At 39.8% G+C, this 26,924-nt stretch overlaps 1 protein-coding gene across 1 annotated transcript in view; it reads right to left on the reverse strand.

The window, feature by feature from the left end:
- Nucleotides 1–11,459: 11,459 nt before the first annotated feature.
- Nucleotides 11,460–26,924, reverse strand: part of kcnj3a (potassium inwardly rectifying channel subfamily J member 3a) — a 54,713-nt gene continuing 39,248 nt past the window's right edge. The window contains exon 4 of the mRNA XM_026272742.1: nucleotides 11,460–12,913. Coding sequence (XP_026128527.1) covers nucleotides 12,321–12,913 — 593 coding nt within the window. The 3' untranslated portion in view covers nucleotides 11,460–12,320. The remainder of the gene's footprint in view (nucleotides 12,914–26,924) is intronic.

Genomic DNA, 26,924 nt, shown 5'->3' on the forward strand with positions numbered 1-26,924 from the left:
GAACAGATTTACTGTTACATCTATGAGATTATGTAAATTCAAATAAATATAATGTCACAGGATGTCATAGGTCAGTATCAAATGAGTTTGAAATTATTATTTGCAGCACAAATAAGTTTTTTTTAGGATTTTTAAAAATCCCTAAAACTGACAGAAAAAGGTTAAGGCCTAAGCTATTTCTATGTGAGTGGCTAATTTTATTTTTGTTTTTATAATTGTAATACACAAACTATGAAATTATACAAAATGTATAAAAAGATAAATAAATAAATACGCACACATTAAAAAAGCAGCCAAGTCGAATGAGTTTCCTTTTTTATATAGATTAAAATTGAAGACAGAAGCAAGTGGTAAATGTGGTCACTTTAATATTCAAATCCAGTAGATCCAGTTTATGTTCACGTGGCTGTTTTCGTTTATAGTCGCCAAGCTATTATGTATTTTGAAATAATCTTGTCCGTTATGTGTTCGTTCGTACGACGAAAGGCAGAATCCTGCAGCTCGAGATATATGTTATTCTGCCAGTCGCGCTTTCAAATAGTCTTGCACACTTAAACAGGTCACAAACACCTGCATTTACCTCTTGTTGTGTTACAATGGGTTTATTGTGTGCATTTGTGGTAATATTTTATTTAAAAAAGCTCTTAAACAAGAATAAATTCGTTTGTTTTGAGCTCGACACTGTACGCGCTGATCGGAGGCGGTGATTTCAGATAGGCAGCAACAAATATTTCATTTTCACACAAACAGTTCAAAAACATCTGAATTTAGCTCTTGGTGTGTTCTAATTGGTTGATTGTGTGATATCGCTGTAATAATTTATTTTTAAAAGCTATAAAACAGGAATAAATTCGTTTTTTCTGAGCTCTTTACTCCAGACGCTCGTGGTCACAGCGGTGATTCATCTCTCCTATTTCTCACATATCTCTGGCCAGAAATAATTTATCCATGAGCCCTGAACCGGTAATAATCAGATATGTTGGTTTAGCTTGTCAGTGTGAATTCAATCTAAGTATTTGTTTGTATTTTTAACCGATTTAAAAGTGAAAGTAAAAGTCCGGGAATTGAACCTGTAGGGGCGCTATTTCTCTCAGACAATGGAAGTCTGAAGCACATATACTCAAACAGAGGGACAGAGTGAGATGAGATGTCTGACAGTTTTTTTAATTTTCTGTTATCCATACAGTGTTGTAAAGTCGTTAAACTATGCATATTTCCTCAGAATGACTTTTTCATCTGTATAAAAAAATTCTTTGACGTGTTTGGAAGCTGCAATTTAAAAATACAATAATGATTCCCTTTGTAAGGTCATTTAAAAAAATCACCACGGCAAAACCATTCAAGCTATCCAAAATCCATTCACAATTTAAGTTCCTATCAGAAATACTGATGTGTGTTCAGAGTTTTGTGAAATTCTAAGTATGTTATTTGCCTCAAAATCACCTGAGAAGTATTCCAGTTTGACATGTTGCCACGCCAACAATTTTTTAGATAACAATATCCCCCTTGCAGATTTATATCGGCTGTGTTTTAACATTATTCTGATGAAGTTTGAAGCAAATCGAGTAATAATAAGATGCTGAATTCAAATCATTTTGAAAATGACACACTTCCTTCTGCCAGTTGGTGGCGCTATAACTTTGACTCCTAATAGTCACATATATGCGATCGACATCATACAACGAATAATCTGATGAAGTTTGATTAAAATCAGGAAATGTATGTGGACGGTATTAGACACTTCCTGTTTCTCATTTCTCGCCATAATTTCAACGCCTCGCCACGAGCAAACCGTTTGAGATATCAAAAATCCCCTGGCAATTTTTCATCCCCAGTGTCTTGAGATCATGTTGACCGAGTTTGGTGGTAAACGAGTAAAAAACCTATGACAAGTATTTCAAATTCCAGAGCATGCGCTTTTTACATAACTCTAAATAGCTGACTTCCTGTTGGGTGGAGCCTATGACATGCAATACGAAAGTTGTTCGGCACGATGAGATCTATATGTGTACTGAGTTTCATATGAATATGTGCAAGTATGTGTGAGCTATACATCAACATTTCTGACTGTGTTCCAGGGGGCGCCGTAGAGCCCCTGTGCCACGCCCGGGTCCCAGCCTCTGCAGGCTCCTAAAGGCCACAGATTCCAAAGTGTGCGCAAATTTTCAAGAGTTTTTGAGTATGTTAAGGACCCCAAAAGCCCCCACAACTTTGACGAAAAATTTGAAAACTAAACCCTAAATAGCCAACTTCCTGTTGGGCGGAGCCTATGATATGCAATACAAAAGTTGTTTGGATTGATGAGATTTATATGTGTACCGAGTTTCATTCGTCTACGAGCAAGAATGTATGATATATGGCCCTCCATATTCCAGGGGGCGCTGTAGAGCCCCTGTGCCACGCCCGTGTATCAGTCTCTGCCCGGCCCTAATGGCCGCAGGTTCCAATCTGTGTGCCAATTTTCAAGACTTTTTAAGCACGTTAAGGGCCCCAAAAGCCCCCGAGACGTTGGAAAAAAATAATAATAATAATAATAATAATAATAATAAAAAATAATCCTAAGGAAAACAATAGGCCTCTCGCCCTTTGGGCTTGAGCCCTAATAATAATAAACGGAGCAATTCCAAGAGGGTCCTCACACCATCGGTGCTCGGGCCCTAATAATAATAATAATAATAAACAAAGCAGATACAAGAGGGTCCTCACACCATCGGTGCTCGGGCCCTAATTAAAGCTGCAAGCAGCGATGATCGGGCCCTCGCACCCGGGCTCACCGCCAGCAAGCGGCTTTAGTAAAAAAAGGCGAACAGAGAGAAATATGCTTTTAAAGTCGTAAATATAAGCGGAATATGTCAAAGTCATTTATATGTGCCAATCTTCCTTTTGCCAGCAGGTGGCGCTATCATTATAATGGAATATTTTCCTTCAGATGTGTTCAGGCCCAAGACTATTATCGAACATTTGAAGTTTGGGGAAGATCGAATATTTTATGCCTGAGTTACAACAACTTCTCTTCCTATGAAGAGAAATCAATTTTGTCATGGCGCCATGGACACAACCTTTAACAAAAACTCAAGATAGACTGACCAAAAAAAAATGTCTAGGAGTAGTTTGCCACAGCATAAAATATGACACTTCCTGTTGCCAATAGGGTGCACTATATATCTTTGTTGTTCTGTCCTTTCATCTGCTCACTGCATTCGTTAACTGTGTCTTAAGCCCTATTCGGACGGGACTAGTTTTACAGGGGGTCGTTAGAGAAATCTGCGGTTCACAGACGTACTTGGTGATTTTAATCCCGTCCGAATCTGCCACGTCTGTGTTTTTCTCACACAACCTCTGTGATAATTCCAGAGCAAATTACCTACCGTTTTTCAGCAAACTCAGTGATCCTCTGAGAAAACTAATCCCGTCCGAATGCGAATGTCTGTGATTGCCGGTGATATTTTATTTCACAACGCGTTTCCTTGTGTGTTTTGGCCAACGTGAATTACCGTAGATGCTCTTACCGCGCGGATGTTTGACATATTTGCTTAGCGGCAAATAAATAATAATAAGAAAATAATACAAATAATAAAATCAAGAGCAAGATCGCGTAAACTGTTAATACTGGCTATTGTAATATCAGCATCAGGTAAGATTACTCACGTTCATTTATGTACTCAGTTACATAATGTTTTAATCACATTTAATAAAAAAAAGGAAAACAAGTTAAACTAAAGGAACCACACATTAATATGGTTTTGTTATACTAGCCATTTAGTATTTATTGTGTAATAATACTAAGGCAATCATTCTGAATGAATGCATTTCACGCATACAGAGCGCATGATCTCTGTGACGCCCAGATGCACAAATCAGACCCTCCCACCTCTGTTATAAACACGGAGATACTAGTCCCGTCCGAATTGGTACATGAAAATCACAGACGTCAGGTGGCAAGAATCGAAACTCAAACGTAGTTTGGAAAACTAGTCCCGTCCGAATAGTGCTTTATAAGCGTTTTTTTAAAAGTAAAAATTACTTCCATTTCAGTCTCTTTCAGAATAAGTGTTTATATAAATGTTAATTAAAGCTTAGTTAAAATATTTTAATACATTATTAATAATATTTTTTTTATTACATTATTATTTTAAAATTAGTTTATGTACTGTGAAATAACATAAACAATAATATTTTTAATGATAGGAATAACTAACATAAAAAAGATTAATAAATGATCTGAAAAATAGATTGTTCATTGTTAGTTAATGTAAACCAAAGAGAGCTTATTATAAATTGTTGCAAAACACTTTTCATGATCTATAACCATTTTTAAAAATACTTTTATTGATCTATAAACATTTCTGAAATTATTATATTAAACTATATTACCATTAAAATTCATTAAATTTTTTAAATACATATTATTTTACTTTGAAAGATTCTTATAAATGATTTAAATGCTGTATACACGTTTCTAAAACAATTATTTAAAAGTAATCCTATAGCTCCATCTGGTGGTGGCCATGATAGGTATTACACACTGCACGTTTGGCGTTGCTTTCTGAACCAGTCCGAATCAAGCATTCCTAAATGGAGCACGAGAACAGGACAGACTGTGCATATGCCTATGCAAGGCCAGGTTCACAAGCTCTATCCGTAATGCATATTTTTTTCAGAGCCCATGTTAATGTTTCAGAGCATTCACACTGCACATGGTAAAAGATGTGAACAGAAAAGGTTAGAAGTAGAAAGGTGTGAAAAGAATGAATATCTATCGCATGAGCATAGAGAGAGTTGTGAGTGCACAGGACACAGTTTGAGCAGAGGACGCGTTTTGTGACAAAGTAAAGGAAATGTGCATGCAAGCGGAGAGATTCATGCTCGCGCATTATTTTAATGTGTTTTTGCGTTACAATAACATGCTCTCGCTGCTGCATCTGAACGACATACACATACTGTATACAATGTGCAAACAGTGAACCTGTATAATGTATAACAAATCTATTTCAACACCTGAAACATTGCTACAATGAGCTCTATGACCAATGCATGACAAGAAGACATGCCTAAAAATTCAGCACTCCTGAATATGAGCTTTTCACTTCCAGCCTTCGAGGACAATTAAATATATATCTCATAAATAATGAAATACCAAATATATAGTATTTATTAAGATTGATGTGATTTGAAATGGGTAAAATGTGCTTGGAAAAAAAATGTCATCAGAATATCAACGTGCCTTATTTGTCATAGGTCAGTATCAAATAAGTTTAAAATTATTATCAGAATAAAAAAATATATACAAGTCAACGTGTATGTATTTTTTAAATCTTTTTTATTTTATTTTGCAATTAACATAATTCTTAACCTAATTATATAAAATCATTTTGTTTGAACCCTACAAATTGTACTAGGTTTTTTTCATCCCAAAATTGACAGAAAATGATAGAGAGATGTTTTAAGCTGTAATGATGAAAAAAATCAACAACACACAATTACTGTTTTTTTTCTGGTGATTAAAGAGTTGTTAACTCTCTCTCTCTCTCTCTCTCTCTCTCTCTCTCTCTCTCTCTCTCGCTCTCTGTCAGGCAGGCCCTCAAGCACCCCACCCCCTCCCCCTCCCTTCCCTCACACAGAGAGAATGCCTCAGAGTGAGATCAGATGTCTGGCAGTTTTATAATTTTCTTTTAATCATACAGTGTTGTAAAGTCATGCAACTATGCATATTTCTTCAGAATCGCATGTTCTCTAAATAAAAAATGGTTTTGAAATGTTTGGAAGCTGCAATTTAAAAATACAAGACAAATAACGTTTCCCTTTTTAATATTATTTCAAAAAATCCCCACAGCAAAACCGTTCAAGCTATCCAAAATCCATCTGCAATTTAAGTTCCTCAATGTTTTTACAAAATGTAGACAAAGTTTGGTGTGTATAGTGCACGTCCCCTGTGAGGAGTATGCATTAATTCACACCCGAATTTGCCCAAAAATAAAAATAAAAATAAAAATAGCTGACTTCCTGTTTGTCGTAGCTTATGACTGTGGATTAGAAAATTGTCCATCTTAATAAGAACAATTTATGTACCAAGTTTGGTGTCTGTAGCTAAAACTAACCCCCCCATTTTTGACAAAAGGTGGCGCTATAGAGTGCCTCCTTCACGCCCTTTTAAAAGCTTTTGCCATTGTCTAGATATCATTAATACTGATATGTGTTCTGAGTTTCATGTAAATCTGAGCTTGTTGTCTGCCTCAAAATCACCCTAACAGAATATTCAAGTTTGACACGTTGCCATGGCAACACTATATTAGATATCAGTATACCCACAACAGATTTTCATCTGCCGTGTTTTGTCATTATTCTGATGAAGTTTGAAGCAAATAGAGTAAAAATAAGATGCTGAATTCAAAACATTTGGAAAATTACACACTTCCTGGTGCCAGTTGGTGGCGCTGTAACTTTGACACCTTATAGTTACATATATGCGAGCAACATATTACAATGAACAAACCGATGAAGTTTGATGAAACTCAGGAAATGTATGTGGATGTTATTAGGCACTTCCTGTTTCAAATTTTGTGCCCTAATTTCAATGCCTCACCACGGGCGAACCGTTCGAGATATCAAAAATCCCCTCGCAATTTTTCATCCTCAATGTCTTGAGATCATGTTCACCAAGTTTTGTGGCGAACGGGTGGAAAACCTCAGAGGAGTATTTCAAATTCCAGAGCATGCTTTTTTTAAACAGCCCTGAATAGCTGACTTCCTGTTGGGCGGAGCCTATGACATAGAGCGTGAAAGTTGTTCGGCTCAATGAGATCTATAAGTTTACTGAGTTTCATATAAATACATGCAAGTATGTGTGAGCTATGGTTCAGGATTTTCTGACGGTGTTCCAGGGGGCGCTGTAGAGCCCTTGTGCCACGCCCGGGTTCCAGTCTCTGCGGCGACCTGATGGCCGCAGGTTCCAATGTGTATGCCAATTTTCAAGAGTTTTTGAGTATGTTAAGGCCCCCAAAAACCCCCGGAAGGTTAAAAAAAAAATAAAAATAATAAGAATAATCCTTAGGGGAACAATAGGGCCCTGCGCCCATTGGCTCGGGCCCTAATAAACGGAGCAATTCCAAGAGGGTCCTCACACCATCGGTGCTCGGGCCCTAATTAAAGCTGCAAGCAGCGATGAACGGGCCCTCGCACCCGGGCTCACCGCCATCGTGTTGCTTTAGTAAAAAGGTGAACGTTGAGAAATATGCATTTAATGTCCTAAATATAAGTGGAATATATCAAAGTATATCCCATATATGTGCCAATCTTACCGTTGCCAGCAGGTGGCGCTATCATTATAATGGAATATTGGCCTTCAGATGTGTTCAGGCCAGGACTCTTATCGAACATGTGAAGTTTGGGGAAGATTGAACATTTTATGCTTGAGTTACAACAACTTCTCTTGCTGTGGCAAGACATCAAATTTTGTCATGGCGCCATGGAAACGCCCTTTAACAAAAACTCAATATCTCCAAAAGTTAACATTGCACAGGCCTTTAGATTAGACTGACCACAAAATATATGTTAATCTCAAAAAAATTATAGGAGTAGTTTGTCGCAGCGTAAAACATGTCACTTCCTGTTGCCAATAGGTGGCGCTATGACTATAACTGAATGTGGGCATGTAGATCTGTTAAGGGCAGAAGTTTTATCTAACATGTGAAGTTTGGGGCAGATTGGACATTGTATGTCTGAGTTACAGCAACTTCCTTTTTCATGGCGAAACATCGAAATTTGTCAGGCCACCATGGACACGCCCTTTAACGAAATCTAAAGATCTTCGCAATTTAACATCGCAAAGGGCTTAAGATTACACTGACCAGGTTTGGTGTTGATCTGAATAAATCTCTAGGAGGAGTTCGTTAAAGTACAACCCCTGAAAATGGCAAAAACAACGCCAATATTGCAGAGAAAATTCTAAATAACCGACTTCCTGTTGGGATTCGGATTTCGTACCAAGAGACTTTTTTGTAGGTATTGGTGTGTTACATGTGTATACCGATTTTTGTACATGTACGTGAAACATAGCTCGAGGCGCACTCTGTTGAAAGTGTATAGGTGGCGCTATCGAGCCATTTTGCCACACCTGATGGAATTTTGGCCTTCAGATGTGTTCAGGCCAGGACTCTTATCACACATGTGAAGTTTGGGGAAGATCGGACATTTTATGCCTGAGTTATAACATCTTTTATTCCCATGGCGAGACATCGAACTTCGTGACGGCGCCATGGACACGCCTTTTAACGAAAACTCAAGATCTTCACAACTTAACATCGCACAGGGCTTTAGATTAGACTGACCACAAAAAATACATTGATGTCATAAAATTTCTAGGAGTAGTTCATCGCAGTGTAAAATATGTCACTTCCTGTTGCCAATAGGTGGCGCTATGACTATAACTGAATATGGGCATGTCAATCTGTTCAGGTCAGGAGTCTCATCAAACATGTGAAGTTTGGGGCAGATTGGTCATTGTATGTCTGAGTTATAGCAACTTCCTTTTTCATGGCGAATCATCGAAATTCGCCAGGCCGCCACGGACACGCCCATTAACGAAAACTCAAAAGCTTCGCAAATTAACATCGCAAAGGCCTTCAGATTAGGCATACCAAATTTGGTGTTGATCTGAATGAATCTCTAGGAGGAGTTCGTTAAAATACAACGCATGGAAATGACAAAAATGACACAAAATTTGTTCATAATATTAGTAATAACCGACTTCCTGTTGGGTTTCGGATTTTGCTCCAAGAGACTTTTTTGTAGATATTGGAGAGTTACATGTGTATACCGATTTTCATACATGTACATGAAACGTAGCTCGAGGCGCACACCGTTGAACGTGTATAGGTGGCGCTGTTGAGCCATTTTGCCACACCCACTTCTGAAACCCATATCAGATGTAAATTTTCGCCAGTTCTGAGGTGTGTGCAAAGTTTCATGACTTTTCGAGCATGTTTAGGCCCTCAAAAATGCGATTCATTTTGGAGAAGAAGAATAATAATAATAATAATAATAATAATAATAATAATAATAATAATAAACGGAGCAATTCCAAGAGGGTCCTCACACCATCGGTGCTCGGGCCCTAAAAAACAAAGCAGATACAAGAGGGTCCTCGCACCTCGGTGCTCGGGCCCTAATAATAATAATAATAAGTACAAATAAAAATCACATATAGCAACTTTTTTTTTTTTTTTACAGTGACGCAAATAGTTACTTCTTTTCTTATAGAGTAATTCAGTTACTAACTCAGTTACTTTTAACTAAGTAGAGAGTAACTATAACTAATTACTTTTTTAAAGTAACGTTCCCAACAGTGCCCTTGACATACCTGACGCTGTCCTTTGATTTTGCCTGTTTGACCATTTTGATAATAAACCACTGCATATGAATCCAAACGTCTCTGACTCCATGTTGCAGAAAGTGTATGGGACATGCAAAAAAAACACACTTCAAAAATTATACACAAAGAGAATATGACAGTAACTCATGCAACCCCTGTTAATGAAACACTGTTTTTAAGTGAAATGAAGAGTGCATTATTTGCATTCAGATAATATATTACGAAGCTATTGGCTCTATCAAAACATAAATTTGAAGCTTTCAGAAAACACAGCTTTGCTACCTCAGTATGCTTCCTCAAATTTGATAGTGCACTTTTGAAGCCAGACATTAACCTGATGAAAGTCATAATTAAAGTAGAAATGTGTGTATTTGATGCATGAAAACAATGATCATTAGTTCTCACATCAGGCACACACGTTTGAGTTTCTCTCTTCCATATTTTATGTGCATAAGATAACAAAAATATAATGTACTTTTCAATATGAAATAAAATTGAGTAAAAAGTACTGTTATCTTTCTTCAAAAATGTAATCAAGTAAAAGTACAAGTAGTCAGTTTAAATTGTAGTTGAGTAAAGTACAAATCCCCCAAAATAATATTCAAGTACAGTAGAGTATTTTACACATCTGGTCATCTATGTTGTATTCTGAAAATTTAAGAATTCTAAAATTTGCATTCTGTTTTTATTTACAATTTGTACAGTGTCCCAACTTTTTTGGAATCGGGTTTGTATAAGGGTGCAGGTGTAAACCACAGCTCTCTTTTTTAACAATGCTTTGGCTAATGGATGAAAGTGCAGGGATCTCCATGGCAATTCAAGTAAAAAAAAATCTCTTGGGAGAGAGGTGTTTAGTGAAGGTGTATCAACAGGATTCAGACAGCACTTTAAAGGATCAGCCAATCAAGGCCTCTAATGCTCGGTTCTACTTGACTGACTGGATAGACGCCCGACATTACATTCAAATTCTGAAAGAAATGGCGTCACCAGCGGTGGTACTGGTGATGCGGGAATAAAATTAACCTTCCTTTAAATCCTTTTTCAATAAGGCAGAAGGTGCACTTAAGTCCAGGGTTACTCAAAGTTAAAGAGGCAGAATCAGATATTTCATTCTTTGATTCTTCACCTGACTTATTATGAAAAAATTATGTAATAATTTCGATAGAATGGATTACATTGAATCTCAATGTCCTGAAAGCACTTCAGAGACATCTGTCAAGTAATCTGCTTTAGAAACTACTTCCTGTAAAACCCAGTTAAATGTCCAGTATTTAAGGTAAAGTGTGTCATTTATGCACCACAGGGAATCAAAGAAAATACGGATAACAAAATATCCTCCACTAAATGAGTGTTCTGTAAATAAAATGCTGGTTGCTATTGATGAAATGAAAAGTAAATTTACTGTTGTGTGCAAGAAATAATACGATCAGTCAGGTTGCAACTGGCTCCCCATACCACAGAACCCCAGTGTTTACTCTTTTTGGAGTCATCAAACTAAGAATGGCTTATTCATATGAATGGGATAAGACACAGTATTTTAAAACTTCAAAAATTACACAAATTAAGTAAAATGTGTATTATTTGATGTTCCAGGTTTAAAGAAGATGAAGTATGAACAACTTTGTGTTGAAATCATTGGTCAGTATGCTAAATGTTTACATAGATGTTGGTATTCATCAGTCATTCAGTTATTGCTCTGTTACAGTAAAATAAACAGTTCAGACAAAAATGGAAATTCTGTTCTCATGTAATTTAAAACTGTCACTTCACAATAAGATTACACTAGACTAAGATACATGCTTAAGATAAATGGAAGTATTTTCCACTAATGTTGGTATATGTTAACTAACTGCATGAATTAACATGAACTAACAGTTAAAAATACTTCTAAAGCATGTATTAATCTTAGTTAATTTGAACTTTAACGTTTTACTAATACATTATTAAAATCTTTACCTACTGTATTGTTACAAAACTAACAATAACAAATATTAGTAAATACTGTAACAAATGTATTAACTGTTAGTTAATGCACGTATTGGAAAGGTATTTATACCAATGTTTGTTTGTACATTTTTATTTCTGCATTAATTCTTTTAAAAAGTACAGCATCAACTTTTTGCAAACCATCTTCTTCTTTATCGAAATAAAGCAAGTCAGCATTCAAACCCTTTTAGGTAGATGGAGAGAAAAAAAATACAGCAAAATAAAAGGCAATATTTTTGGTACTATTATAAAGGAGATGACAGATACCAGCTTTCCAAAATGATTGATCTAACCCCACCCCCCTTTTCTAATACTCTCAATAAATACTAAAGCCATAAAAAGCCTACCACAGTCAAGTATTCATTGATAATTCTCAATAATGTTCTGTGTTCAATAGATTTACTTTTCTAAATAATGACTTAACTAATTAAGTTTTTGCTGTAAGAGGATTATTTGCATTACTGGTCTATCAGTTAACAACCATGCATGGGAACAATTCAAATAAAGCATGTATTAACACTGAAACAAGGAATTAGTAAATCTGAACATCTATTTATCACCTTTGTTAAGTTAAACATGCATTGTAAAATAAGCTCAGTAAACAGGCATTATGGCAAACAACGCAACTGTGTGACTTGAATAAACGCCTAATTTGCCACATAGGAGGAACTGTCCGCTACATCGCCATATGGCTTGGAGAAATTAATATTTGCTAACATTTTCTTGGCAAATAAATATGTACAGCTTGTCATGCCATCAGAGGGAAAGAGATATTTTACCATGCACTTGAGGTTGTCATCAATACCAGATTGTGCCTGTGGTAACAACAACCTGAATGAGTCTGTTCACTGTATGTGAAGCCACCACAGGAACAGACGTTTTCAATTATGTTAACCTACTTAACTGCTACTGCATATATGTATATGAGGGCCCTTTTGACAGTAGCTGAAAAACAAAAGTTCTTCTATGTGAAACGATCAGAGTTCATCTTTCTGAGTTTGGGGGGGAGATGTCCGTCCATGCGACCTCCTCCCCCGGCCAGTCTTTGCAGTTTTGGTGGCAAGTCTGCAACTGATTTGCTAATGGCCTCTGTGGCAATCTTAGTTGTCTTGGAAACCTGCTTTTCCTCTGAGACCCCAGGCACGGAACTGATGCGTTGGAGCTTCATGGGCAGTTCGCCAAGGCTGTATGTCATTTCTGATGTGGTGGAGCTCATTCTCAGGAGCTTCCTGGGGAGCCCGTCTCTACCTGTCATCTTCTGCACCTTGGCAGGTAATTTGGTTGTGCTCTCTGGATCCTCCAGCAGTTCCAGGCAGTCCAAGGAGCTGTTCTTCTCTCCGCTGTTGCACAGAGATGGGGCCATGAGCGGAGAAGACATGAGTAAAGCCTCGTCCTGCTCTTTCGCACTGTAGGGAGGTGTGGGAACCTCAAATGTGGCGTGGAACTGAGAATAATCCACTTTAAAGAAGCCCTCCTCCAGAGAGATGACCGGGAAGAATCTGTGGCCCCACAGCACCTCGTCCTCTGTGTATGACGTCCGCGCTTGACAAGTCATGCCTATTGGAGAAAATACATTTAAAACAAGGAACAGATGGAGGAATGAATGAAGTGGTCAAAGATTAATCAAACTAATACAATTGGGAAAAGCATTGGTGCACTCTAGAGAGTATCATACTTTTTTTTCACTATGAATTATTATTATCATACTTACATCATAATTCTTTATTAGTACAGTGCAACAGTAATGATTTTCCCAAACATTCTGGCTGAGATTATTATTTATTTTTATTTTTTCTAAACTCTTAGCCCTAAGTATTAAACATTAATTCAATCTGAACAAATACAATTAACCTTATATTCTTGATCCTTGGCTGAAAATACAGTAATCATTGTATCCCTAACCTTGCTCCTTAACATTATGACTTAAAATAATTGCTACAGAAAGTGCATTCTTTATTTTTTTTTCTTTTTTTTTTCATGCACTAAACTTCAGTGGTTGTGTATGACCAGCTACTTCATAAATCATAACTTCATAACAGAAGTAATAATTAGCTTATCAAAATAAGCTGATATGATTTTTTTTTCCAAATTATCTTGTTTTGCCTACAGAATTAGAAAAGTATCAGTCAAACAATCACAAGTTAAAGCTGCAGTAAGGAACCTTTGTAAAAATATATTTTTTACATATTTTTAAAACCTGTCATTATGTCCTGACAGTAGAATATGATACAGATAATCTGTGAAAAAAATCAAGCTCTTCTGGCTCCTCCCAGTGGTCCTATTGCCATTTTGCAGAAAATACATCGCTCCCATTAAGAAACAACCAATCAGAGCTGCGTAACTTTGTTTGTGTTCAAAATGTAGAAAAATGTATATAATAAGCGAGTACACCATGAATCCATTTTCCAAACCGTGTTTTTAGCTTGTCCTGAATCACTAGGGTGCACCTATAATAAGTGTTTATATTCGGACTATTTTAGATTGCTTCGGGCATACCGCGGCGGAGTAACCCAGTACCTTTGTGATTCTTCATAGACATAAACAGAGAGAAGTAGATCCGGCTACGATGTTCTTCTGCAAGACGCAAGCAGTTCTGTTTATTACCCGCTAGAGCGTCAAAAGTTACCGACTGCAGCTTTAAGAGGGCTTACACATCCAATTTAACGGCCATGAAACTGCCATACAAGGTTAACAAAGGAACAATAAAATTAAAATCTGTGCACTATGAAATTACTAGACCATTTTTAAGATAACATTTTCAAGACATTTTTTCTTCTACACATGTGCTCACACAGCGTTCGAGTTACAAACAGATCATGGTATATGTGTGCTTGGTCTAGAGTTCTGACATTACAAAATTGATGACAACACTCTTGTCCATTAGATTTTTTTTTGATCCAGAGACATAGAGAAGTTTGTCCACACTGATAGGACATTCATAGCCAATTAAAAATGTTCATCCATATATCCATCTATTCTCCAAACTGCTTAGAATCACCTGCTGTGAGGAAACACTACTAACAAATAAGCCACCATGCTGCCCCAATTAGAAGATAAATGGAAGATATTAAATATAATTTAAAAAAGTAGATCATTTGATTTTTAATGCTTAATAACTGTACACAGTTTAAAATGTATTGAAAACTATTACATTTCCAAATCATTTTATATGATTTATATATCAGTGGTGCAAAAGTATTGTCTCTTATAGTGGAAAACAAAATCAATTATGAAACCTCTCAGTTTCCTAACTGACTGGGTCACAACAAGCCATGAATGCAAATCTTGCTAGCCTCACTTTCTGTTGTTTCACAATGTTTAAACATTCAGGCACCATCTTTACCTTATCAAGCCAGAACAAATAGAAGCATATTAAGAAAATCAGATTAGCTCAATTTAGTTCTCTCTCTCTGGACCTTATGAAAGTGGTTAAGAGATTTGCTTTGAGAGATTAACTGTCAAATCTTGACACAATTTACATGCAGGATTAGCTTTCTTATGCATGTATATTCAAATAATAATAATAATAATAATAATAATAATAATAATAATAATAATAATAATAATAATAATAATAATAATAAACAACAACATGAAATTAAAATACAATGCATGGAACTTAAATTTGCTAAAAAAAAAAAAAAAACATGAAAAAGGCTCATACAAGGTTTGCAAAGAGGATTTGTTGTCTTGTGTATTATCAATGGTCTTGTTTGGAGGTGTAAAAATAACTGAAAGAACACATTTATCTAATTTATTATATTACTGATATATCCTGATTTGACCAATACAATGAGGGTCAGATGAATTGAGAACAATATTTGTGTCATACCAGTGAACCGAATCTAGTTTGAGCTTGCTTATATCCGAAGTCAATAAAAAATGTACAAAGTCAGTGATGAAAAGCAAATGTCCACAATACAAAAAGTAACACAGAGGAAAAGAATCAATAAAACTCTGACAAGAACAGAAGTAAAAAGCCTATGTTATCAGCACGGCCCAGGCTGCCTGCAGCAAGCTGACTTATGGGCTAAGTATTGCAGTCTTCTGATTTTCAACCATAAAGTGACTTCCTGAGTAGACAAACCTGAGCTCATCAGAAATCCTTTCATAGCACTTTTTTTAAACAAGAAATATTTCAAAAGAGGATTATAGAAAAATGCTGTGTGCTGTATGCTCTGTTCATTTGCCAGTCTATAAGACTAACTCAGACACAGCACAAGTTCCCCTGAAGGGGACTTTTAGTTACATTACAATGCAACATATAATTTATAAAGTATAATACACACACACACACACACACAAACACACGTCCTGAAGCACTGTGAAAATAGCATGTGTGATCTCCTCAGGAGATCTAGGTGTGGTATGGGATTCGACAACAGTGCATTGACGTCTGTCCCCTGCTTGTATCGATTCAATTCAACCAGGGTGCAGACATCCTGTTGAGGCAGGAACCAAATCCCAGGGAAAGGAGGATCCACAACCTCCAGATTTGGAGGGTGTGTTTAGCCAAGCTCAGGTGGACTTGTTTGCATCTCAACAGACCTCACATTGTCCACTTTGGTTCTCCCCTCGCGTATCCGGAGCTCCCACCCCGCCCCCTTTTTGGAGATCTCCAAGCTGCAGTTATACCCTTCTGCCTTTTTGGGGGAAGTTGTGGCATAATGGTTAGATAGTTTGACTAACCCTAAGGTTGTGGGTTCAAGTCTCGGGCTGGCAATAACATGACTGAGGTGCCCTTGAGCAAGGCACCGAACACCCAACTGCTCCCCGGGCGCCACAGCATAAATGGCTGCCCACTGCTCCGGGTGTGTGTGTGTTCACTGCTGTGTGTGTGTGTTTTGGTTGGTTAAAATCAGAGCAAGAATTCTGAGAACGGGTTACAATACTTGGCCGTATGTCATGTCACTTTCACTTTTTAACTTTTTTTAGATCTTTAGACAAGGAAACGCTTAATTTAATGTGTCCAGTTAGAGCACTGGATGCTTTTGTCCACAGAGCTGCCCTGTGAAGGAAATAAGACATTCTATTCATTTGATTTGATCTAATTAAGAAAGGCTTTTCCAGCAACCAAGCAAACATTAAGCAGGTGGATTGATTTTATCTCCCTTGCTTATGAGTTCTTTGACCTCTTTTCAACTTTGGGGATCAGGGCTTACTCAACTAGGAGTATGGCAAAGTTCCTAAGAATCTTATACGTTGTACTTCTGAAGACGCCACAAAAACACTAATACATTTATAATAGGAAGAGACAGCAGCACCCTACACTCCTCTTATGATCAGCGGGACCCCTGTGGAGAGGGTGAGCAGCTTCAAGTACCTTGGTGTAAACATCTCAGAGGACCTGACTTGGACTACTCACATTCAAACACAGGTTAATAAAGCCAGGCAAAGACTGTACCATCTGCGACAGCTGAGGAAATTCAGAGTCTCACCAGCAATCCTGAAAACTTTCTATTCTGGGGCCATAGAAAGTGTATTGACTGAAAGTGAATCTCAGTGTGGTATGGGAACAGCTCCAGTCAAGACTGCAAAGCCCTGCAGAGAGTTGTGCGCTTAGCTGAGCGCATTTCAGGGTCTGCTCTCCCCTCTCTGCAGGACATCTACCTCAAACGCTGCAGAAGTAGAGCTGCTAAAATCATCAAAGACTCCACCCACCCCAGTAACCATATTTTCACTTTGCTGCCATCTGGTAAGCGCTACCGTAGCCTGATGGCAAAAACCGAGAGACTCAGGAGGAGTTTTTTCCCCCAGGCCATCAGGCTCCTAAACTCTAAACCAGCTTCTTAACATCCTCATGCCTCCACTTAATGTTCACTTATCATTTTCACTTTATTCACTACCTCACATAGACACACTGACAGTGTCACCATGTTTGCACATTTGCTTCTTGTACATTCCTGTGTATCTTAATATTTAAGACTACAGAGAAATGCATATATGCACATTGTACATCCCTGTACATCTTAATATTTAAGACAGTTTACAGTTTACATTCATGCACATTATTTTGCGTTCCATATTTAATTATACAATATCTTTTTATATTTTATTCTTATATTTTATTGTTTACTTTTATGTCATTCTTACATAGCTATATTTATGTATATTTTCATCTGTGTTGTTTTCTTTGATAATTGCACTGTCCATGGAGCGGACCTGACTCACATTTCACTGCTGGTTATATATGCTATATAGAATTTTGTATGTGACAAATAAAAATCTTGAATCCTGAATCTACCCAAATCCATTAATGAAATTGAACTGCTGGTTTTGTCTGGCCAGATGAGATCTGGCCCCACGTAAGCCTAGTTTCTCCCAAGGTTTTTTCTCCATTCTGTCACCGATGGAGTTTTGGTTCCTTGCTGCTGTCACCACTGGCTTGCTTAGTTGGGGACAGTTTTCTCGTTGACTTGATTGCACAAATACTGTTTAAAATGAACTGAGCTGGATGTTGAATTGAATTCAATGATGAACTGCCTTTAACTGAAACATTTGTGTTTACTATTGTCATTTTCATTACTGACACACTATTTTCCTAATTAGTGCTGAACAGTTGCTTTGACACAATCTGTATTGTTAAAAGCACTATATAAATAAAGGTTCTTGATGGTTTCATACCTAGTTCTTCACCTTAATTCTTAATTCTTTTACAGTTAATGTGTCTTTTCCTCTCTACCAATTTTTTTTTTTTCTTTTTTTCTGACCTTGTTGAAACGGTAAGCATTTCACTGTCCTATGGTCATTCCTTAACTTGGCAAATTCTAGGAATGCATTAGTATTGCATCCTTCTCATGGGCATTTAATAATTTTTGGCTTTCAGTCTTAGCTAAATCTTTTTTTTTTTTTTTTTTTTGCTATATTCTAAATGCAAAATTAACAGTAGTTATTTAAGGAACATTCCACCTTTGTTGAAAATAGGCAAATTTTCCCAACTCCCCTAGAGTTAAACAGTTAACATTTAGCTTAGCTTAGCATAGATCATAGAATCTGATTAGATCGTTAGCATCTTGTTAAAAAATGACCAAAGAGTTTCTATATTTTTTCCTATTTAAAACTTGACTCTTCTGTGGTTAGATGGTGTACTAAGACCGACGCAAAATTAAAAGTTGCAATTTTCTAGGCTGATATGGCTAGGAACTATACTCTAATTTCAGCGTAATAATCAGGGAACTTCGCTGCTGTACCATTGGTGTAGGGATTATTTTCAGGTGCTGCTTAATATCATTGCGCCTGCTGCCCCAATGGAAAAATAAAACATATTATAAATAAATAAAAGTTGCCTAACCTACGTAAAAATAAAAGTAGCAGTTATAGTAACACAGCCAATAATGTCAAACATTAGCTATAGGTTTTATGCAATCAAAACTACAACACTGTTTCTATGGAAACCCAATCTTCCCATGTGCACATGCACAGCTCTTGCATCCGAAGCTGTTCTCTCGTATGCATATGTTGATATCATTAATAAACAAAAGACAATTTAACTGAAATCAGCAGCACAGCAGTCTAAGGGTTATAACACAATCAGTCACCACTATTTACCCAAGTCATGAAGAGTGTTGGTTGTAAAAACATAAGCATTCTGTTTCCCAGCCAGTATCATCCCATAAAACATGTGTGTGATTGTGTTCAGCTGGATGTAGGGCTGCATTGAAGTGGTGTAGAGTATATTGAGGAAACTCCTCTGTGCATCAAGCATACAGAAGTATAATGTAATTAACAACACTGACAGCTCTGTAGATGACAGCAGAAAGAAAAGCAATCAAGTCATCTAAAGCCCTGTGCCTTGAATTCTTCTCTGACCATTCAAATATGCTCAACATTAATTTCCTTTCTAAACCACCGTAGTGTTAATCTCAATAAACAACACAACGTGTGTTTCCATTTAACCCCTTTATGTGCAAACATTGCCGACGGCCCCAGTTTATTATTGTTTCACTTTCACAGCACGTTAAACATCACTCTCTTACTTCATCTGGACAAACAACATCAATTGAAAGTTTAAAGACTCCAGCTTCGATATTTGACCAATATTTTGATAAAACATTGTTGCAGTGACAGTTATTTAGTGATTTATGTCAGGAGTGCAAAATAATAAATCCGTATTATGCCACATTTTGAATAGAAATTCACCACTTATTCATATTCAGTCACAGCGGTTTATTTGTGTTCACATAGACTCACTGAACAGCATCAATAAGGATTTATAGACAAAAGATGCATATCTGTGGAGATATATGGGTATATTTAATGATGTTTACTTCATATTTCTTAAGACAGAATCGTCATTTCATATTGTGAAAAATAAAAATTGCGGATTGAAAAAAAGCCTAATTAAAACGCATCGATTTACTCCCATATATCGAAAAAAAAAAAAAAAAAGTTACGCTCGCAAGAGGTGGCAATTTGAAAAACTAATATTTAGCAAAACTTCAATAGATTTTTTTTTTTTTCTCGCCTTTACAGGTCACATGACATGTAAAAAGTCATATTATCATTCTTCAAAATGATCATTCTTCCGTTGCATAGTGCCAATTCATGAATTAATCATCTAGTGTGCGATTAAAAGGATAAAAATCAGTTGAATTGTCTTCATGTCTGTAGTCTCCCATGGTTTTAAAGTTATTTAAGATTTGAAAATTGTCTAGTGTGCAGCCAGCTTAAACAAATAATTTGAACAGTAAAATCAATCAGCAGATGACATGATATAATTAATAAACAATGGAACTTTCTCATCAGAGTTACCGACAAATTCAAACTGACAGATGTGAAGTCAAAAATAAGATAATGACAGACAGCACCTGGAGGCGTGCTGTCACTGAATTCACGAGAACACACAAACGCTCTTGCTACACTCTGTTGCTGCCCTGGAAAAAAAACAAACTGCATCCACTGCTCATGTAACGCTGGGTTCTTTGGAAAGCTGAACATGGTAAACTTTCCCTCACATCCAAAAACACACTTATTTGGAGACATTCTAAAACAAATCCTATGCAGCTCTGCCTATAATTTCCCGATGAAGCGCATTGACTACGTCATTAGATCCACGATCGGAAAAAACAGCCGATACTTGTACCAACCCGGAAGTAAGATTTTCAGCACATCATTTTTTTTTCAACTTTGGCTATGTTTAGGATGATAATTCATCTCTTTAACACTGTGAACAACTCTGAATACACACAACACCATTTTAGCCTCCTTTTAAAGTTTTGTGGAGTTTTTTTTGTGTATTTTTTTTTTTTGTCTCTTTCTTTTTGAGAAGAAAGCCATAAACTTCATGTATACAGAATCACTAAAGCAGCAATAACCAAGGACGGAGAACTTACATTAGGACTATTGACGACTCAGGCTGATTCTTCTCTCTGCACTTGATTTATCGTTCCACTAAAACTATTTGATTGTGAGTAACGTCTTGGTTACGTATGTAACCCTCGTTCCCTGAAGGAGGGAATGGAGACGTTACGAATGGGATCTCGCCCGAGAGCCCAATCACCTTCGAGTGGTACAAAACGAACCAATGGTACACAAAGTACCTTGGTCTGCAGAATTAGCATCACGAGCTCCGCCCGGCAGAGCGGGTATATAAGGAGCAACGCGAGCAACTCGCATTAAAGTCATATGCTAGCAGGCTGCCTGCCCGTGGGAAGACTTACAGAAAGCAGGTATATACCAAGGTGGTTATACATAAGAACTCTGATGTACCCAGCCCGCAGGGTTGACACATGGAGGCACCTAGTCCCACACATGGCTGACCAAGGGGCATGTACGCAAGTGTTGGACATCAACAGTGCTGGAGGAACCCATGGTTATGACTGAGGAACTCATCTGAGGGGAATAGCGCATGCATCCAGTCCACGGAGTGGAATGGCGCAGCAAGTGGATTTACACCGAGCAGGTCGAGTAAAGGGGCGAGTACCCGGGAGGACACGGGCTCTACACGGAGATTATAAAATCTCGCAAATGTGTTAGGTGTCGCCCAGCCCGCCGCTCTACAGATGTCTGCTAGCGAGGCGCCATGCGCCAGTGCCCAGGAGGAAGCTACGCTCCTAGTTGAGTGAGCTCTCACCCCTAGGGGGCATGGCAGGTCTCGAGCCTGATAAGCCAGGACAATAGCATCCACTATCCAGTGGGATAACCTCTGCTTGGAGACAGCTTTTCCCTTCTGCTGGCCTCCGTAACAGACAAAGAGCTGGTCTGAGGTCCTAAGGCACCAAGTTCTGTCCACGTAGGTGCGGAGCACACGTACTGGACAGAGCAGCGCCAGGGCTGGGTCTGCCTCCTCCAGGGGTAGCGCTTGCAAGTTCACCAACTGATCCCTAAAAGGAGTGGTGGGAACTTTGGGCACGTACACAGACCGGGGTCTCAAGATAACGTGAGAGTTAGCTGGCCCGAATTCCAGGCACGCTTCGTCAACTGAAAATGCCTGCAGGTCCCCGACCCTCTTCACCGAAGCCAAAGCCGTCAGGAGCGCAGTTTTCAAAGATAAAAACTTTAGCTCTACTGAGAGCAAGGGTTCGAAGGGAGCGCTCTGCAGTGCCGATAGAACCACTGCGAGGTCCCAAGAGGGGACCTGCTGAGGGCGAGGCAGATTGAGCCTCCTTGCTCCTCTCAGGAACCTGATGATCAGATCGTGCCTCCCAAGAGACTTACCTTCAACAGGGTCATGGTGAGCCGAAGTGGCAGCCACATAGAACTTTAGGGTGGAAGGAGACAGCCTTCGTTCCAACCCCTCCTGAAGAAAGGAAAGCACTGACCCAATCGGGCATTTCTAGGGGTCCTCATGCCGTGAAGAACACCAAGTGATGAAGAGGTTCCACTTCAAAGCATAGGCATGTCTGGTGGACATGGCTCTAGCTGAAGTAATGGTAGCTACCACCTGTGGTGGCAAGGTACCTAAACCTTCCGTGACCCGTCCAGAACCCACACATGTAGGTTCCACAGATCGGGACGTGGGTGCCAGAGGGTGCCCCGTCTCTGAGAAAGAAGGTCCATCCTCAGAGGAATTGGCCAGGGAGGAGCTGTCGCGAGGAGTACAAGTTCGGGGAACCAGGTCCGGCCGGGCCAAAAAGGCGCAACCATGAGGACCTGCTCCTCGTCCTCCCTGCGAGACTGCTGCCGTGAGAGTTCGTCGGCTGCACGATTGAGCCTGCCTGGAATGTGAATGGCACGAAGCGACCTCAGATGCTTGTGAGTCCACAGGAGGAGATGGCGAGCGAGTTGCGACATGCGGCGGGAGCGTAGACCACCCTGACGGTTGATGTACGCTATGGTCACAGTGTTGTCCGTACGGACCAGAACGTGCTTGTCCTTCAGCAGGGCCCTGAAGCGGTGCAGAGCAAGACGTACTGCTAGCAACTCGAGGCAATTGACATGCCACTGAAGTCGGGGTCCTGTCCAGGAGCCTGACGCATCATGCCCATTGCACATGGCACCCCAGCCCATGGCAGAGGTGTCTGTTGATACAATAACATGCTTGGACACCGGTTCTAGGGGCACGCCGGCCCGTAGAAACGAGGGGTCCAACCACGGGGTGAAGTATCGGCGGCAGGCCGGAGTGATGGTCACTCGGAGCGTGCCCTGTTGCCATGCCCTTCTCGGGACTCGTTCGTGAAGCCAGTGCTGAAGCGGTCTCATATGGAGTAGCCCGAGCGGTATGACTGCCGCCGCGGATGCCATATGCCCCAGGAGCCTCTGAAACAGTTTCAATGGAACCGCTCTCTTGCCCTCGAACTGTCTCATTCGAATTGAATGCATTCGAAAATGCGCTTGGGCGTTAGCATCTTGAACGGGAGTCTGTGCAGAGCTCAGATTGGCCGTAACCCACCTGTCTTCTTGGGTACTATGAAGTAAGGGCTGTAAAAGCCGGACTTCATTTCGGCTGGAGGGACCGGCTCTATCGCACCCTTTGCCAGCAGGGTCACGACCTCCGCGCGCATGACAAGGGGCATCTTTGCCCACCATCGTCGCGTGGACACCCCGAAACCTGGGGGGACACCGGGCGAACTGAATCGCGTAGCCAAGCCTGAGCATCCGGATGAGCCAGTAGGAAGGCCTGGGGAGCTCTAGCCAGGCTCCCAGGAACCGAACCAGCGGGGTCAAGGGGACTACACGCGTACCCACAGTGGGGCAGCGTGGTGGAGCAGACAGCCCCGGCATGAGAGGCATATCGTCCCTTAGCGGGGGCGGAGTGCAGGCACTCGTCTGACTCCAAGAGGCAAAGAGGGCATGAGAAGGCGAAGCGTTCTTGAGCCGTCTTTGCATGGAAACTGGCAAGGGGAGAGGGGAACGAGAGCGGCGAGGAAGCACGTCGCCAGCTGTCGTTCGTGGCCTCTTGGGACCCGTAGGTAGAGGAAACAGCTCTTTTAGTGAAGGTTTGGGTACCACCGGCCGCGGGGCCAGTGGCGGAACAAAAAGAAAACGGGCCGGGGGAAGGAGTGGTCCTGCTACCATCTCCTGATGAGCCGACGTCTGCAACTCCGGGTTGCCCGTCTCAGGAACGCTGCTTGTGGAGGAGGCCGCAGGGGGACGCCCTTCGGCGACGAGCAGGCAGAGGTTGCGTTGGCGGCAGGGTGGAAGCAGCAGTGGGCCGCCGGGGCAAGATGTGTCTGATGGCCTCAGACTGCTTCTGGGTGGCAGAGAACTGCTGGGCAAAGCTCTCTACCGCGTCGCCGAAGAGGCCATCCTGGGAGACCGGGGAGTTGAGGAGCTGAGCCCGATCAGACTCCCTCATGTCTGCCAGGTTCAGCCATAGGTGGCGCTCCTGGATCACCAAAGTGGACATCACCTGACCCAAGGAGCAGTGCGCGCCTCCTGCAAAACCCCTGGGTCAGCACCGCCCTTGTGCAGCTGCTGGAGCAGCTTGGCCTGATAGACCTGAAGTGAGGCCATGGCATGCAGGGCAGAAGCGGCCTGGCCTGCAGCTCTGTAAGCCTTGGCCACAAGCATGGATGAGAACTTACAGGCCTTGGAGGGCAGCTTGGGACCACCACGCCAAGCGGAGGAGCTCTGTGGACACAGTTGCATCGCAACAGAACGCTCCACCGGGGGAATCCCAGCATACCCCTTGGCCACCCCGCCATTGAGGGCAGTGAAGGCGGAGGAAGAACCAGAATGGTTTCGGGCAGTTAAAGGTGCCTTCCATGAATGAGTTACTTCCTGGTGCACTACCAGGAAGAAAGGAACCAGAGGGGGAATGCACGGCCGTCAGCTCGGGATCGGACTCGGACAACGCTGGCACTCCCGAGGGAGGCAACGCAGCCAAACCCTCATCTCCCGAGGACTCAAGCCCGCCTTGTGATGCGGCGATCGACATACGGTCCTCTTCGCGAGCCCCGAATGAGATGTCAGGAGCCTGAGAGAGTCCAACAAACTCATCCGGGAACTCGACCGGCTGCGGCGTATGTGAGGGGGGTGTGGCCCGAGGAGGTTCGCTCGTCGGGCAAGCGATCATGACCGTCACGAGCAGCGATATATCGACCACACCCAGAAACACACAGGCGAAATGACCTCTTTAAAAAGACGCAAATCGGCCCGTATTTCTTTTGTGAGAGAAATTGTCTCTTTTAGAGGTGTTGAAGCACTCAGGGGAACGCGGGAGCTGTCGCAGGAAACCCAGACGAACCGCTGAATTGCACCGTCACACCAACACCAGCTCTTGCTTGTAAACACTCCGGTGATTGCAGAAAGCGATGTGCTCGGCTCCGAAGCGAAAGCTTGAATGCGAGTTGCTCGCGTTGCTCCTTATATACCAGCTCTGGGGGGCGGAGCTCGCGATGCAAATTCCACAGACCAAGGTACTTTGTGTACCATTGGCTCGTTTTGTACCACTCGAAGGTGATTGGGCTCTCGGGCCAGATCCCATTCGTAACGTCGAACGTGACCGACTGAAAGGGAACACATATATGGCTTAACCATCAATAATATATGCATTTTACTCAAGCCAAAATGTAAAAGCTCCCAGGGTGAAAACTGTGAAAATATTAGATGAAGATGAATGGATGAATGGTATTTACATTTTCAGTGTTTCCACACTCTGTTCCATTTCACTGTAGCACATGCACACACGAGGTCACGAGCTCAGGGTTGCCAAGTCTGTGGGTTTACCAGGATTTCCATGGGTTATTTTTAGTCTGTGGGTAAAAGCGCATCTCACCCTCAACCTGCTGCAATGCTATTTTGACAGAGGAGGACTCCCGCCAAATGGAAAAACATCGGGGAAAAAAAATGCATGAATGGGCTGATTTTGAATTGATATTGGGCTGGTTATGTTTCACAAACCTGGCAACCATGCAAGAGCCTGTCCTCAGTCCCAGACGTTTCAAGAGAAGTGTTGTAAATAAGACAAAAAGCAAATTAATTTACAGAATACCACACCAAAAGAATAATGCTACACAATAATGCTGTTTCAATTTCAGTATTACACTTTCTTTCATGATTTATATTTATTTAGGCACTTTGGCCACTTTAAAGAAAGTGGCGTCATAAAATGTTAGAAAAGATTGCACTTTATTTGTTTGTTTGCATATGTGTATGTGTATTTAAAGTAAATAAAGCCATACATTTGTGTTTTCTTCTAATCAAATAAAAAAAAAAAATATTTAATTGTCATCTTTAGAATGGTAAATCTTTCACTATTTTTCTGGTCAGACACAAGCTATTTAATGGGCATCTCTTAAACATCATTCTGTGACCATGCAGATGTCCCTGTCCCTGGAGTTGGTTGGCAGTGAAACTGACCAATTGTCCAGAGTTACTATAGTGTTCATGGTGATATAAGTTGTAGCCTCCTTCAGAAATTCTGGACACTGATGTGGAAGTGGCTTATCACTTACAGACACAGCTATTTCAGACACAGCTATTTCAGCGAGTCCCTGGTCAAAGTACAGTAAAAACAAGTTTCCTCATCCATGATGCAGACGTTTATATAATATACTTAGAAAGAGCTTATTTTAGTTTCTAGACCAAGCGAGAAAAAAGCTTAAAATTAAAAAAAAAAAAAAAAAAAAAAAAAATATATATATATATATATATATATATATATATATATATATATATATATATATATATATATATATATATATATATATATATATATATATATATATATATATATATATATATATTTAAGTTTCCATTTAATTATTTATCTATGTATGTATGTATTTTTATTTTATTGTATTTGTTATTATTATTTTATTTTTTAAACATTAGGCAAAGCTGCTGTGAACTGTGGAAATACATGACTGTGTCTGCATACTTCCAAAAATGTACATAATACACACATTCACTGCAGTTTCCAGTTGAAATGGACACTAGAGACAGTAAAACAATAAAAACTTTTTCATATAAATCACAGAAGCAGATCAGTAAAGACTTTTTGCAGTTTATTGCACAATATTGCCCTTTTACAACAGATGTGTAATAGATTTTCTGTTGTAGTAAACATGCTCAGTATTGCACTTGGCACAATTTTATTATTATTATTTTTTTTTTTACATCAAAAAGTCACTAGACGTTTCATTTTCATGATTTAAACTTTGCAATATAATTTTGCAAAAATGCA

Source organism: Carassius auratus, chromosome 9 (genome assembly GCF_003368295.1).
Source record: "Carassius auratus strain Wakin chromosome 9, ASM336829v1, whole genome shotgun sequence".
In the NCBI taxonomy this organism is placed as follows: domain Eukaryota; kingdom Metazoa; phylum Chordata; class Actinopteri; order Cypriniformes; family Cyprinidae; genus Carassius; species Carassius auratus.